Here is a 17,619-nt window from a genome sequence, read left to right as displayed (position 1 = left end):
CACTCTTTCACTGGTTCACTGACCACCCCATCTGATTTTTAAGACATTGGCTCATAGTTTAATATTTCAAGTGCAGAAGAAATTTGCTTACCTGAATGAGAATTGAACTTAGCTTGGACCAAATTTCTAATCTCTATCCGAGCTAACTGAACCTCCTCAACCACATCTAGCAAATTACATAGAATTGAACCTGTTATCTGGCATAAAATAGCCAGTCAGCTACAGCACACAATGAGGTTGTAAAAGAAATCTTTGAGCCCAAGAAATAGAAACAAAAGGATAATAGAAAAGATAATTGGAAATAGCGTCATAGAATTTAGGGGGGCAGGTGGATACAGAATATCCTTGGGAAGATAAAGAACCATGTAACATCCTTATACTATCAGATGTCCATGTTCATCATATGTACACGAGTAAACCCTATTAGCAGTGGTGGATCCATAAATTTTCTCTTATGGGGACAATAAAAATAGTACATATATGTAGACTAAGGAAAAATATTACTAACTTTTACAAAATACATAACTATAATAACTAAACAAACTCAGAATAAATAATAGCTTATACAAATTATAATTGTCCTCTACGAGATTTCATATTCTAAAAATATTCAATAATTTTTCATTGTCAACACTATCAAATATATCATTTTCTATATATGTAACTAACACGTCATTCAACCACTCATCCTCTATACGATTGCACATTCCATTTTTCACAAAATTAATAGCTGATAAACATCTTTCAATAGTTGTAGTTGCCACAAGTAAAAACAAAACCAACTTTAGAAATAATTATATCATTGGATACACAATATGCTTTCTAAAACCATAAGGTTTTATGGAGGCTTCAAATAAAAGTAACAGTATTATTAAAATGATTTTTTGTAATATCATAGAAATATCTCAGATTATCATAATATCATTTATTGCATGTTATAATATTTAAAATATCTAAGATGATTTTTTAGGACTAGTGCCCATCTTTCATTTTATTATTTTATTATTTTATTATTACACAAGTAGTTTTCTCATTAATGTTAGGAGCAGAAGTGTATTACTGAAAACTAAACCGAAAATGGAGAATAGAATTCTCCTCGAAGGTTTCTCCATTACAAAAAACTATAAAACTTAAAGAATGATTCGCTCCATCCTTCCAACCCCCTAATTTATTTAACAAATCCCCCCTTACTAACTAGCTGTCTAACTACAATTAATCAACTTTTCCTTTCTATCCTAACACCAATAATGCCACCACATTCATATTCAACCATATCATCAGGGGTGTTGCAATCAAATAAATTTCCACGTGTTCAACAATAGTTTCCCTCCGGATCCCACTTTTGGGAGCATGATGAGCCAACTACAGGCCAGGGGCAAGAATGACGTCATGACTCCGTCAACCTACTCTCTTTCTTGCAGTACTTACGGCACAATTGTTGTCAATGATGCCCCATCATTTCAAACACCATAGGAACATGGTCTAGGCGAACAAAGTGAACAACTAGTTCAACAAGTAAAGTAGTTATCAAAAGCTGGTCCAAGCCTCCAAAACCGTGAAACCTTTGTTCATAACCCATTAAGTCTATAATTAGGTCCAATTTACAAAATACCTATTCTACCAGTTTGTCTTTTTTTCATCGCTTATAACAGCCCACACACTTGTGGGCTAGCATCTGGAAGCTCTAGTGGTGTTGTGGATGTGACAAGGCTTTGGGTTACTTGAAATCTATGTTACAAGAAAATCAGCATAAAAAACAGTTACTTACCTGTGTTTCATGTGCCATACTGATTCGACCTGCGCATTTGCTAGTGGTATGTTGAGTTAAGGCAAACACAAACGCAGAGAAAGCATCCATATTCGGATAGGTCTGAAAACTAAATGTATAACATTAGAATATTGAATATATATGATAGTAAAGCAGATAAATTGACCACCAGATTACCTTTCCAATATTCACGTCATTCAAGCTAGTTGATAATGTAATGCTTGATAGACCAGCATTTACTGTGAACCTACATTCCATCAAAGTTAATAGGCACTTGGATAATCAGTATGCCACAAAAGATACACTTGAGTTCGAATCCTTAAAAAAAGAAACAAATCAAAGATAACCTTTGGATGATATATCCGCAATAGTTGAGAATAATTATGTGATAATCATCCTTACGCTCAAAATCTTCAATATCCCACAACTGGGTAACAAATAAGATGTTTGTCAGAAAATGAAATGTTATCTTGTAAAAAGATAAGAACCATATCTACAACCGAACCACCTTCAAATTCTGGAATACCAACTTGTAAGACATCCTCTTTTCCAAATAATCAGGAACAGATTTTACGATGTTGGTACAGCTTTGATCCCCTTCCATCTTGTAGTAATTGTAAAAGAATTCACTTAAAGATTTTGCTTTCTGATCCAAACTTTCAAGCTCCTGCCTCATTTCCATTACTTTATTGCAAGAAACCTAGCATTGACCAATAAAACGCAGCCAATTGAAATGCAACGGACGACATATTGAACCTTTATAATCAGGTTGCACCAATAAACTATAAACAGAAATTAGGGACATGCAAGGGAAAATATATCATGCAAAGCAAACGCGAGGAAGTTCATTCATCAGATGAACAGGGCATTTCTCAGTTGATGTAAAGTCCATATATAAAAATAAATGAGTAATGGGCCCGAAGACTCACTAGAAATGGAGGAAACGTGAATAGTTAATCAAAAGGGTTACAGTTTGATTATACATGAGTGGAGTGTGGCTTTTCAGTTTTACTATCATAAAAATCAGTCAAGTGCAGCACATATGCTGTGACTCTTAAGTTTTACTATTGTGGATGCAAATGCTATAGCGGCTGCTGCAGGCCATTTAGAGGAATCTGCATAGCACCACGGTTTTCATCGAAGATTCATCAAAATACTCTACGTAATAGAACTATAGCACCGCTATTTCTGCTAATAAACAGTGGGTCACCAATTCAGCTAACAACTTATATATATTGAATTAATGTGAGTTTGACAGGATAAAACTTTAGCAGATCTGAGATCCAAGATTCCATTAACGACAAAAATATGGAGACAAAATTGTGTTTGGACTTGGAGAGCTGGGTGTGTAAGAATGCTCCATCAAAGATTGACATGCTGTGTAGTAAGGGAATTGAAGTGTGCGGAGAGAGAATGTGGTTTTTCATTCTTCAAATACATTTAAATTAAAGTTGCTGTAAGTATAATGTTGAGTATTCTGTCCAAAGTGAAAAAAAAAGAGTAGATATTGCTAACTCCTCTTATAGCAAATAAAGTCAAAGGAAGACAAAGTAGTAACCTTTAATCAGTGTAATTCTCTCATCAATGTATTTCCGATACCAATACAAGGTTTTGCAGATCAGATATAGCATGGAAAGTGTATCGTGATAATGTAAATTTAAAATAAATCACACACAGAATTATACCTGACATTCTCCTTGGGAATTTAAAAATCTTGTATTGCTATGACTATCATCAGCTTGAATGTCAACAGGTCCACTCTTCGCTGAACATGGCATGAAATTTTTCATCATCTGAGTCTCTTGAAGTCCAGAACTCAACTGTTGTACTTTTTTCTGTGCATAATGAAAGTCTGTATCACCAAAAGTAAGTATTGCTAAATACTAATGCCGATGTGTAAGAGAGAATACCAGTAATCTCTCACGCTTAACATTCATTAATTGTAGCTTGGCCCTCTCATATGCTATATTAAACAGCAACATTCTCATTTCCACAGCCCTTCAAAAGGGATACTTAACATAGTCAACCACTAATAAAAAAAAAATCAGTTCCATAAACTTGTGTTTGAAACAACAAAATCCACATAGTGACTTAGTCAAACAGCCCAAACATACCTTTTGTGTTTGGGAATATTTAGAGGATCGGGTAATTTCTTCTGAAAGAAAAACAAGAACCATGTCAATAGGAGAGAAAAAATTACGAACATTGAACAAGTTTGTTTTGAGAAAGTATTTAGTTTTCATTTCCCATTTGCACTTTTTTTTACAAAATTGCATCGTTTATTATCAAATGTCTGTATAGGGAATGGAAAAAATAGTATTATTTTCACAGTAACCTAGACAGATCCTTGAAATCAATAAATAAATTGAAAACAAGATGGTTTTTTCTAATTATAAGTGAAAACAGACAATGTTGTCTCATAGGAAATAGGCCCTTGGATATTGTGTTTAGAGGAAGTAATGTGTACTAATCACTACAAATATAAGCTTGTTCATGATATAATATAACTAGCGAAGTGCAGTAAATTTGATTATCTGATCTAACAGACCTGAGAATGAATTTCAGACGAAAGAACATCCCATTTGTTAACTTTCTGCAGACGAACCAAAATATCTTCCAGCCTGCCAATCTAAATATTGAGAGCAAAAATGAATTACTCATATAAATATCAATGATAAAATATTTGTGAATGATAAAAAAAGTAAGCAACAACATCCACAATTTTATTTGAATGCTATTATTTTCTAATTCTACAGCCATATATTAGAACATACCAAATTCAAATTTAGCTTATCAAATGATGGAGAAAGCAACTGTCTTGTGCTGGCTGAGAATCTTTTTAGAATCTGCAAGATAATTGAAAAGTAAAGACTTAAGACGTCCAAGAAAACAACAAAATTCTAACTAATTATTAATATAAAGCAGTAACCATACATGATCCCAATCATTACACTTCTGATCTCCAAAATTTTCTCTTTCACTTCTCATATAACCCGTTTGTTCCAAAACAAACTGCAGCTCTCCATTCCCACTTTTATGAGCCTCTGGACTTCTGTCAATCCTCCCTGTCTTATCTATATTGTTTCCATCACTTAGTATCTCAACACTTTTCCTTTTCTTCCCAGAAGAAACCTCGATACCAGTTTTGGTAAGAGGGCTCTGAGCTACTTGGAGTACCGGATGGTCATCGTTATCAAGATCAACACCGTGACCATCAGAATTAATCCTGTGAGACAAGTTCCTTTTCTTCCCAGAAGAAACCTCGATACCAGTTTTGGTAAGAGGGCTCTGAGCTACTTGGAGTACCGGATGGTCATCGTTATCAAGATCAACACCGTGACCATCAGAATTAATCCTGTGAGACAAGTCTCGGATATTACTGTGGAACAACTCACTGGGAGGCTCTTGCGGAGAGGGCAACACATTTGTTACTTCTTGAGTAGGACTGCTCAGAACGAGAAATCTATTAGAAGGACTCCCGGCCGGTTTTCCCTTCAATGCACTCTAAATCATCCAAGCATTAAATCAGTGTCAAATCAATAACAATTCAGAAGCATAGAACAACATCATAAAAGAAAGAAAAATTAGTCTTCTACTGAAAGCAATGTTTGATCTCTGGAGACACACCTTTACCCATACATTTTTGCAAGAATCCAAATTTTAATTTTATAAACAAACATAACAATAAATTTTTTAACTTGTCTACACAAAATAAGGCAAGCTGAAGTAGGGTTTACAAATTATAATGATTAAAAACTGAGCTCAAACCAAATATTTCAAAGAATTTGGCTGGTAAGTAAAGTTTTCATTGGCAAACTACGAGCTTTACAATTTCAATATCTCCAAATTTCAAATTACACGGTACAGAAATTTGCAATTCATGGACAACCCTACATAACTGAGACATATAGTGCAATTTAATAGATTATTATTATTACTATTATTATTGCACCAGTTTTCGCATGAAGGTTGTTTTATTCCTAAAAGGATTTGTTAATCCAGGCAAGATCCAACATCCTTAATTTAAACAGAACCAAATTCTTTCTCTATCTAAGCAGAAACTAAAGAAGAATTTAGAGCCACTTCCTCAATTTTGATATTTTTTCATTTCATGTATCATTTGGCAAGGTAGCTACTTCCCCTAACATGAATCCCTCAGCTATAAGTTTGATTTTGATGCTGTTTTTCTAGTTTCTCCTTCCTTTTCCATCTATTAGTGTAATTGTCAATGAAGTCCTGATATATATATATATATAGGTTTTCATTTACCGATTTATTATATATTCTAAGCAAAATTAAATTTAGGGGAAAGGAAAAATATGCTGTAGACATCGGATTAGGTAGTTTAGCAAATTTTAGAGTATGCCGTTTTATGTTATAATAATGAGAATGTAAAACTATAGAAAAACATGAATCTGCTAAAAGCCTAAAACATAATTATACTTACGGATACACAACCATAGAAGTGGAGCATTAAAATTAAGAATATAGACAAATATCTAAGCAAGAATGTATCAGTAAATCTCTATCTTTTTAATAATTGAATCTGAAAGTCATGCCATAGAGAACTAACCATGAAAGCAGATGAATTAAATATCCATATTTGGAATCAAACTTGAATATTTTTTCCAATCATTTTAGCAAATGACTCCAAATGTTTCTTGAAGTAATATGGATATGCAAAGGTTTCAGTGACATTTTCCTTTTTACACTAGCATGAATCATAACTAAACAAAAAATAGTCACCTTGGTAAATTTGCTGACCTGTGCATCCTCAGAAGGTGAGCTGGGTTGTTCACTGCTTTCAACATCATACAAATCCAATTTTTTAGCTACTGTGGGTTTGTCGTATTCAATGGCTTGTCCTAAAGCACTATTAACAGCTCCATTATGCAGATCTAGCTGCTTCAACTCACCACGGCAATTACTTTGACATTCTACAGATGGTGATAAATGATGGTCAAATGATTTTACAGGGGAAGAAAAAGGTTTGCCATGCGTAGCGGTTAGAATTTCGCCGTTTCTTTTCTCAACTGTGCTATCCGCCAGGTCAAAATCTGCCACTCTTGTTATATGAGTCTTTAGCAAGGGAGAAGTAGAAGTGCCAATATCCACAGGCTTAAGATTTTCATCATTGTGGGAAACATCGGCCGTAATCAAACAAACATTATCTTCATCCCTTTTGGTGGCCACAATCTCTTCATTTTGGCTTAACTTGCTAATCTTTATTAAAGAATCAACTACATGGTCATCGGTGTTGATCAAACTTCTATGAATTTTATTTTCTAGAGTTAAACTAGTCGGCTGGTCCTCCAAAGGAACAGTAACAGTTTCAACTTGCTTGCATTGAAAATCTTTTTCACTAAAAAAAGAAGTCCCTGGGGCGTATTTTGATAACCTACGTTTCAATTTCTCACTTCCTTCTATGAGAGTACAAGTGTTGGGAGTATTTTCAAGAGTTCTCAGCTTTGAAATGCTTTTCCGTAAGGATGACAAAGTTGCACTATTTGCAACATGTACCTCCGGCACAAGCAAACCAAATTGCTTTAAGGAGGGAGTTATATTTCCAGTACCTCTGAATGAATCGGGAGAACCCGTAATTACTAGTTTTGTTGCAGATAGTGACAGTGGTGCATGTACTGGATGATTTCTAGTTACTTGATCAGACCTAAGATTAGAGCCAGACACTTGTCCTCTGTCATTAGAATTGCTCTCATTAATGGGGCCTTCGCAGAAACCAAGTTCATACTTAGCAGCCAATTCTAACTTATCACCTTCATTCATCTTTGGCGGGGTTCCTCTATAAGCCTTAGCAAAATCCAACTGTTTACAAGCTACCAGAGTTGCATCATTAACAAACTCCTTAGTGTTCTGAAAATGAAAATAACAAACATGACTTATCAATTACCATGCATTTACACAATTCAACAGATGTAATAGCATATATAAGGATAGCCACAAATCCACAACCGCAACAGTATCATGATAAACAATGAACACCTAAAAATATTGAAAACAAATGACCAAAGAAATTAGTGACCTAAAAGATTATTAACCTTGGTTGAAGACTCGGAAGCAGACGCAACTGTAGTATTATTATTGGGTAAAACCTCCATATGATTTGTAATTGGTGAATGTTTAGCCGTTGAACCTAATGGTGAAACACTATGCAAATCACTGCTTCCCTGTGCCAATATTGCAACTAAACTAGGAGAGAGTCTTCCATAATCATAGGTTTTCCGTTGTTCCCCCTCGATGCTCATGTCATCAGAGTCCCCGCCACTGCTCGCCACCAAATCCGGCGTTTGAAGCACCTTCTTTTCACGTTTAGTGAGTTCCATGTAACTCCCCGGAGTGCCACTGCTTTGACCGACTGTTGTCATCGTAGCGTCAAACCTAGTCGGTGTCTTGAGATCACCTGATTCCGAACGGGCGATACTCCGGTAATGCATTGAGAAGGCTGTTGAGTCCATCGTAATGTCGTCTGAGACACCGGAGTCCGATAAACGTTCCGGTCGGATGAAATCAGTAGACACAGGACCGCGAAAATCATCATCTGCAAAAACGAATTTCTGAGAAACGTGAAAACGATAACAATTGACACAGTTAGCTACATGAGATTAGGACTCACCATCAGTGTCATCGTCGCCGGCGGTGGTAGTGCTGCCGCCGGGAGAGGGGGAGCCGATTGGTTGAAGGAAGGAGTTCCTGTGATCGACCGGTTCAGCGGCGTCGTCGATAGGGTTTCTATGGCGGACGACGTCTTCGTCGTCGCTGTCTCCGCCAAGTTCGCGGAAGAGGCCTAATGGTTCGACGCGGATGTCGGAAGAGGAGGAGGAGGAGTGGTCGTCGTCGGGGCGAAAGATGTGGACGGAGGTGATTTCATTGTCGGCGAAGCTGACGCGGCGTGCACGTTTCCTCTTGAAGGCAATGGTTTCTTCTTCAGTTTCAGTGTTGTTGGAAGGGTCCATTGCTGCTATCTTCTTCTTCTTCTTCTCCTCAATGTGTGGAGTTTCTCAGTGCAAACTTTTGTGCGGGAAAATTGCAATTATTGAGTGCCCTTCGGTTTCAAACAGAGTTCCCCCGGCGCCGTTGTGTATACTTTCATAAATTAAAATATTATTTTGTCTAAATTTGTTCTTCTATTTTAAAAAATCATAATTTTAGTTCTATTCTAGATTTTTAAACTTAAAAAACTATTATTTAACATATTTCAAAATATTATTTTATAATATAAAATTATTTAAATATATTATTTATTTATATATTATTAGTTAAATTACAAAAATTAAACGCTTACAAAATTTATCAAAATTACAAATATATTAATTATTTTAAATACTCATATTATATATCATATTTTTTAAACATATTATAATATCTAAAAAATAAAATTATCAAATTCTAAAATAAAATATAAAATTATAATTAAATCTAAATTAAAATTACCTCATCACAGTGTTTAGCATTTTGAAAACTGCCCAATCATCCTTCGTATACCCTTGACATCATTTTAGGTAGGGAAAAAATTCTCTGAACTTAAGATTATAGACCACTATTTCTCATGTTAATAATAGTTGTCACTAGAATAGAACTTTTGACATAGACATTGTGTATATAAAACTTTTGACATAGTCATTGTATATATTGATAATATTGTTCTTTTTTTAATTAAAAAGAAAAATCTATTTAAAAAAATAAATAAAAAAACATTTTTTAACACAACATATATATATATATATATCATTAATCACATTAAATATTTTATTAATTATTAAAATGCATGTTATTATCTATTTTTTAAATATATATCTCTTTAATCATTAAAATATATGTCATTAATCATTTTAAATATAATATTTTAAAATGATTAATATTCTGCATTTTAGTAGTTAATAAAATATACAATAAATAAATGATTAATGAAGTATTCAAATTGATTAATGATATAAAATTATATATGTGTCGTAAAAAGATGTCTAAGCAACTAAAAATAATAATTGAAATTTTTTTTTTCATAAAAGAAATTTATTGTTCACACATAAATATAATGAACAATACATGCAAATATTGTGTCAACTATTTATATTCAAATAACATTTTTTTTTTGTTAATAATCAACTTCACTTTTATGACTTCACTTATATTGATTTAATAAATAAATAAAAACAAATAAATATCTCAAATTGAATAGATATCAATTGAAGTATTATTTTATCTATAAAAATGGTGATAGCCATGAACTATTATTTACTTATAAATAATATATTATTGTCGTTATAATTTTCAATAATTTTTAAATATATAATTCATCGTAAAACTCACTCATTTAATAAACCAAAAATTAAAAGTGTTATTTGGTGTATTTGATCACTGTATTTATCTCTATGTATTTTGAAAGTAACATTTTAACAATAACAATAACAATAGGTTTAAGTATATTTTTCAAAAAAAACTTAAATGAGAGTTATTTGACACTAATTTGACTTGATTGTGCAAATTTTAGTTGAATTAGTAGTTTTTATTATATTTTAAGTATGGATAGTTTAAGTTGGAGTTTTTGATTTTGGGCACAATATAATTAAATAATAAAGTTAATAGAAAACGGGTTAAATTGCATCTATGGTCTTTTAACTTAATTTCAGTTAACATTTTAGTTATTTATATTTTTTTTTTCCCGATTTGATCATTTATTCTTTGTTTGATGTTGTCAGATATGAAAATATGAATTTATTTAAAGATTTAAGTTAGCAATTTGATGAATTTTGCATTATATTGATGATGATAACTAATTTTATGAATTTTATTTGAAATTTTTGATAATTTTTTGCAAAAAAAAAAAGGATAACATTGTTGACATTTTAAAACATAAAAGATCTAATTCTCGCTAAAAATTAAAATAAAAGACCAAAATGAGAAGAAAAAAAAACTAAAAAACTAAAATGTTAACGGAAATTAAATTAAAAAACCATAAATGCAATTTAACCTAAAAAAAAATACTACAATGCTTAAAAGTATTACCAAAGCCTGCGATATGAAGACATAATATGTGTGTCTGGTGTATGCCACAGCCTTCCTTTTAATATTTGGGACACCTCAACGCTTTTATTTATTGGAGTTAATGTTCCAACGTCACTCTATGGATAGGGGTTAATGCCATATACGGTGGTGCTATTAAGCACCAAATTAAATAGGCATTTTTATTGTGAAAATAAATTGAATGTTTATAGAGAAAGGCAAGCACTCTTTTTTATTTTTGTTGGATCTTTAAAAAATAAATTATATTAAAGTTAATAAACGTGATTAAAATGTAGTAATATAGAATGATTAGTACTATTTATTTAGTAAATTTTTTAAGGTATTAGGTTGAAGATCCATCATGTACTTATTAACGAATACTATTATAAAATGAGGAATGGTGAAAATGATCTATGTCGTGTTAGATTTTGTAAAATATGAGTATAACTATATTGAAAATATTAAAGCTGAATTTGATATATTACCTAACAAATTAAGATTAATTGTGAAGATTTTGATTGACCTTTATTAAAGTCGAGCAGGACCTAAACACTTCTTTAAAAGTCTACATCATTATTATATTATGAAAATGTACATCAATCACTTTTAAACTTTTGACAAGTTAACATATTACGAACTTAAGTTATATTTTGATATATAACATGATTGTAAGAGTATATCAAATTATATTATATAATATTTCAATTCTATTTTATATTGATATTTTTAAAGTTTATTTATGATTTAACCAAAAAAAAACTTATTATTATAGTAATAATAATAAAAAAAAAAGTATTTATATTTAATTAAGTAGGTTGATTTAATAGGTCTAATTTTTTTTTTAATAATCTTAGTCTAACTTTTTTTTAACTAAATATACTTTTTTTAAAAATTAACCTGATTTAAATATAAAAAAATTAACTTAAATATACAATAGAATAGACGTTAGATCCTTATCAATCGATTTGACCTATTTTTATCTTTAAAATGAGTGATGTAATACGGGTGGGATCTGTTTAAGCTTTCAAACTAGTTTTATTATGTATGTTCTAAGAAATGTTTATTGAATAAAGAGAAATAGTTTGGCAAGTAGGCTAAATAGTGTAATAAAGGTACCCTATTTAAATAGAAAAAAAACTGTTTTTTAATCCCTCGTCACCATCCATTTATAGAACCGTTGGAGCTAGTTTTTTAAGCTTTGGAATAGAGGATAAGACATTGCATTGTGAGTTGAAGCACAATCCATTTTTGTTTCTATTTTTGCTTGTGTATTTCTCCTCTTTTATTCACCATTGACGTATTGAACTCGCTTTTAATGATTTCCTTTATGTTAGTTTCCATTGTTATCTTGATTTCCAACCTCAATTTGAGCTAAACCCTTATAAAGTTAATGAACAATGGTGATAATGAAATTAAGGATCAATATATTTGTGGTGTGTTTAGCATTCTCTATTTTTAAAAGGTGTTTAACATTCTCTTGATCAACTCGTTTTTTTTTACTCTATAATATGTAACCAGTCCAGGTACCAATGCGATGTTTACATGACAAATTGTGTTTGTAATATTTTTTTCTTATTTTAAATAAAAAATAAACTTACAAAAATTAAAGAAAGAAACATATGTATTCGTAAAAATTAATGTTTTATTTAAGTTTATTATGATTAAAAAATAAGAGTAGTATCAACGGATGTAGCATTTAGAAAAATGAAAACAAACAAATAAATGAAAGTAATCTCTACAACCATACCTTGCATTTTCAATCTCACTCACACAAAGGCCTACTATATTTTAAATTTTTCATATTATAATTGGTAAATTTAAAATGGACTGCTGAACTACATAGTGTCACTAGTTATTTTTGCAAATTTGAAAGGAAAAAAAAAGGCCACCAAAACAATAACAAATGTTTGCACAAAGAAATAGAAAATACTTCCAAGTAACCACACATAGAAGAAGAGGTAGAAAAATGGCTATCTTAGATGAGGTAAAATAAGAAGAAAAGAAAATTGCTGAGTAGAAAAATGAATATCACATAGAAGATGAGCTAGAACAAAAGTCACACTTGAAAGGATGCAGGAAGAACCATTGATGCATCATAATGAAAAGAGATAACGCATGAAAGAGAGAATGTTCTCACTAAACATTTTCAATTATAAATGATTATAATATGAAAATAAATAAAAAACAAAAATTAAAAATTGGTTAAATATGTTTTTAGTTTTTATAAAATTATTATTTTTCAAAATTAGTTTTAAAAGAAAATTTATTCACTTTTAGTCAATATTTTAATTGATAAGTGATTTTTTTATGACTAAATATTAATAATTTTATCTGTAAGATTTAACTTAACTGAAAAATGTTGAAATTGTTAGATTGAATATCATATTCATTTTAAGTTTGAACTCAAAACTTTATAATTGTGTACAAATTTTTTTACTATTTTATTTATTAACAAAAAATGTCAAATTTTTTAATAAAAATTCAAAAAAATGAATAAAAAATTGAAGTACTAAAAAATTAATATATTTTTTAATAAACACTAAAAGTAAAATTTTATAAGTACATCCATTAAAAAATTATATACATCCACGCCTAAGAACTTTTGAGTTACCCAAGAAATATGATCGAAGGTTCAGATAAAAAAAAAAAAGGTTAAAGTTTAAAAAAAAAAGTAGAAGCATGGAAATTAAAAGCGTTTTTTAAGCTTATTAAATAGAAGTATTTAGGGTGATTACATCAAATCAAAGAGCAATTAAGGAGGGATAATTGAAAAATATTTTTTTTTATTAATAAAGATATAGTCAAGATATTTGAAAACATGATTGATATTAAATAATTATAAATAACAATAACGTCCATAATTAAGTTGAATGGCGTAAATAATACATGGTTGAATTTGATTCCGTACTTTGAGGTTAGGGATAATAGTAGTATATAATGAAATATCTGTATAATAAATAGTGCATTGAACCATTACAAAAAAAATTCAAAAAATATTTACATCCCTTTTTTTTTATATCAAAATATCATTTTAATATTCTAAAAAAAAATTGTTCCTTTTTTATATAAAAATATCCTTATAATATTTGAAATAAACTTGACAATTTTCTAGATGTTGTCCTAATTGTTTTAAATATAACCAGTACATTTAAGCATAGAACTTCATTTTTATTGGTGATTATATATTGTCTTGGTTGGTAACTCAAATTCCCGCCTCCACCCGGTCCTACATAATATTAACTATATTTTATCATTTGATGTTAAGACAAAATTTATCTTATTATTACTTTATTGTCTGACTTTATTATTATTTGATCAACCAAAATGTTTCTCTTTTGACTAAACGACCAAGTTATATATTTAGTGAATTGTTGAAGTTTAGAATATAATCAATCTTCATTTTATACTATTTTGTATTTTAATTATATATATTTGTATATGTTGTTTTTACCACGATGTTTATATATATAAATTCATTTCATGACTGTCGATGTAATATTTGGAAATTTAATAAGAAATTAAAGATAATTTGATGAATTTTAACTTTTCAAAACTTTGGGAGAGGTGTAACTTGAAATTTAAGGGGTGAAACTAAAAGCCTTATTGGCAAATTGGTTCCTTAAGCTTAATACTAGTAAATTACAAAATATCATTTGAATTTCAATAATCAATTAATTCAGCCTATTTTCCAATCGAAAATGTTGAGTACATTGGAGTGTACGGGGTCCGTAACAAGTAATATGTCAAATGTTAATAAATTTGTACATTACATATTTTTTTATATGCAATTGACATTAGATTTTTATTGAAAACTTTAATGCATTGAATATATAAAATAGCTTTATATATATATATATTTAACATTTAACTTAACAATTCATATTTTTTTGAATGAGTTAGTAAAATGGATAGAAAATAAGAGGAAAAAAAGTAGGAAGTCCGCATGTAGATAAATCCATCAAGAGATTTTTTACCCCTTCAGCAAATCACCATTATGGATCAACACATTTTAGGACGAACAAAGATGTTAAGAGTCTCATATGTATTAGGTGAGATAAATCATGACAAAATGTTTATAAGTGGTGAGTAATCATCATCTTATAAGTTAGTGTTGTGAAATTATGTTAGACTCAATTCAAATTCTAATATGATATTAGAATCTATTTAAAATTAATTGAACCATCTGCGAGTTCACTTAAATATAACTTGCATATATATGAAACTTCATTTCAAATCAATTAAAATGGTTCTATATTTGCACGTTCATATCGAAATTGAACCAAACCAATCAAATTGACTTCTATTGATTTAAAATCGATTTCACATAATTCAAAACTCATCACCCACCAAGACTTATATCAAACTATTCTATTATATTATTCCTTTATTTTACACTATAATGTTGGTAGTTTTAATTTAAAAAATATTTCAAATACGTTTTAGTTATCATTTATTATTTTTTCCACTGTAACTTATTTAATTATTTTTATAATATAAACTTTTTTTTACAATATTTCCCTTTTTTTAAATTAAATATTTAAAATTATAAATCCAATTAAATTATCAAATCAACTCTTGTTTGATTCGGATTTTGAGAGAACAAACTGCATAAATCAATTTGACTATTTATTATTGGTTGAAATTATTTTTCTCCCATAAACTGACCCCAACATCTAGTAACAAATTAACTAGTTTGTATAAAATATCACAATAAGCTAACAAAATTTATTTAAATTACGATAAACAAATAAAATATAAAAGGAAATAAAAAATATATATAATCTATAATATATAAAAACAATAGAGATGGGTTAAAATAAATGAAAAAATATATAATGTGTTAATTGCAACAAAATAAATAATGAAAAATGTCAGTTAGAAATAGTGGTAAGAGAACTGGAAACCTATATAAAAACCAATACTAGTTACATCAGCCATGCAAAATCGAATTAGAAATAAAGCTAGGAACAAAGTTAAAAATCTTCAACTTGAGTTCAAGCTCAAATGATGGTTTGCTTCTTTAGACATATATACTAAATGTGTTTGATTTCCTACCCATGATTTACGCTAGTATCGAATAATACTATTTTCTTATAATTAAATCACATCACATTAAATATTGATGTGGATCCTTTAAGGCAGTGAAACTCGACAATTCACTACAAAGCCGCTGAAAAGATTAAAAATTGCTACGACTAGATTATTAGTTAGCCCTTAACCAATACTTTTGCAGCCGCGAATAATTCATTGTAGATTATCGCCTATGTAAATGATTTTAAATTAGAACTAAATATTCATATAAAGTTTGTTGATATAATATGATTTTGTCTTTATCATAATTTTGTTTATAGTTAATATTATAGCTTGTAAAGGTATTACTTAATTGGCTATTGTGTAAGGTTTTTATTTTGATGTCATTAAGTATTAATTTATTTACAGAAAAATGATTAACCTAGTTAACCTAGCTAACATTCATTGTCCATAAAACTCCTTCTTTACTAGTTAACCTAGTCTCCATACTCTTTCTATCCTATTGTTTTTCCTACTTCATCTACTAAAGATGAGTGATGTGGAGTCCTTTTGAACTCAGAATCACCCATTGCCTTCAGATTTCTTATTTTTCTAAATACACTAAAAAAAACAAAAAGATAATTAAATTAAATAAGTGATTTTTGTATAAATTAAATTTTTATTTAATTTCATTGTTTCAATACAACATTGTTTGTTTTATCATTTTGGTGTAACATTTTTTATTTTCGCAGTCTTGTTGCGATGTTTGTTACATTTATATTGACATATCAATTTCAGTAAATTGCAGATTCAAGTCAACACTATATATATGAATGCACGAGTATTCTGATCAGTTTAATTTTATCATATTTTTTAATATTTTATATTATTAACTTAAATGTTATAAATTTATTTGTAGAATTATCAATTTTAATTTTATAACGTTTAATTTGTATTGTTTTTGATGCATTCATTTAATTTGAGTGAAATAACATCATTTTAGTAAAAAGGAAAACACTCATTTTCCAATGCACATATTCCTATTAACTGAAATTTATATGATTTTTTTCAAACTTTTTCAAAAATTTATATTATTGAACTTTATATTCTTAAACAATATCCATTAGCTAAAGGCCAAAAAACCTACCTCAAAATACTGTATACAAAAGTAATAGATATATTTATTAACCATCAAATGCCTAATGGTTCTTATTTTTATCTAATATTTTGTATCTTTTCTTTTTAAAATTGTTAATATATATATATATATATATTTATATTTCGTGCTCAAATATAAATGTAACAATTTCACATAAGATATTTTTCTTTTTTTCTCGCCACTTCTCCTATTATTATTATATAAACATAAAAGTTTAATTGTTATCCATTATATATTAATATAGAAGATTTTACACTGTTAATATATCATAATTATTAATAAATATGACTTTAAATTTAATTATGATAAAAATTAAACAACTTTAATAATGTAACATATGTAATTGATTGTGTACATACTCTTTAAAATGACCGCATATATGAATTAAATACTTTTTATTTGACAAATATAATAACATATTTGTAAAATATTTGGTTTTTTTCCCCGAAATTTAGAATAAAACCTGCCAATTATTTTATTATCTGTACATACATATAGATATTTGCATAGTTTTTTTTTTCTTTTACTAATTTGCAATTTTTATTTTGTTATATCATCATATGTGAATTTCTGAATATTAATTAATTAAATAATTTAAATTTTTGAAGTACTATTAGGATGAAAATCGATCAACAATTCACATATTTTTTTTTATATATTTAAT

General features: G+C 29.2%; 1 protein-coding gene across 4 annotated transcripts in view; it reads right to left on the bottom strand.

Annotated features, from left to right (window-relative positions):
- The window catches only part of LOC101496664 (uncharacterized), an 11,564-nt gene extending 2,690 nt beyond the window's left edge, over nt 1-8,874 (bottom strand). The window contains exons 1-14 of one of the 4 annotated variants that reach the window (XM_027334937.2): nt 8,400-8,873; nt 7,825-8,324; nt 6,515-7,639; nt 4,703-5,272; nt 4,543-4,614; nt 4,317-4,397; nt 3,883-3,920; nt 3,679-3,766; nt 3,454-3,603; nt 2,277-2,468; nt 2,116-2,195; nt 1,946-2,015; nt 1,769-1,870; nt 92-197 (exon numbers count right to left, since the gene is read on the bottom strand). In XM_027334937.2, coding sequence (XP_027190738.1) covers nt 92-197; nt 1,769-1,870; nt 1,946-2,015; nt 2,116-2,195; nt 2,277-2,468; nt 3,454-3,603; nt 3,679-3,766; nt 3,883-3,920; nt 4,317-4,397; nt 4,543-4,614; nt 4,703-5,272; nt 6,515-7,639; nt 7,825-8,324; nt 8,400-8,739 — 3,514 coding nt within the window. In that variant the 5' untranslated portion in view covers nt 8,740-8,873. Of the gene's footprint in view, nt 1-91; nt 198-1,768; nt 1,878-1,945; nt 2,016-2,115; nt 2,196-2,276; nt 2,469-3,453; nt 3,604-3,678; nt 3,767-3,882; nt 3,924-4,316; nt 4,398-4,542; nt 4,615-4,702; nt 5,273-6,514; nt 7,640-7,824; nt 8,325-8,399 lie in introns of those variants that run through there. The other 3 variants (XM_004502047.4, XM_004502048.4, XM_027334938.2) reach the window with 3 other exon arrangements.
- Between the last annotated feature and the right edge of the window lie 8,745 nt (nt 8,875-17,619).

Source organism: Cicer arietinum, chromosome 5 (assembly GCF_000331145.2).
Source record: "Cicer arietinum cultivar CDC Frontier isolate Library 1 chromosome 5, Cicar.CDCFrontier_v2.0, whole genome shotgun sequence".
Taxonomy (NCBI): Eukaryota; Viridiplantae; Streptophyta; class Magnoliopsida; order Fabales; family Fabaceae; genus Cicer; species Cicer arietinum.
The sequence above is the reverse complement of the archived record's forward strand: the minus strand, read 5'-3'. Positions and strand labels throughout refer to the sequence as shown.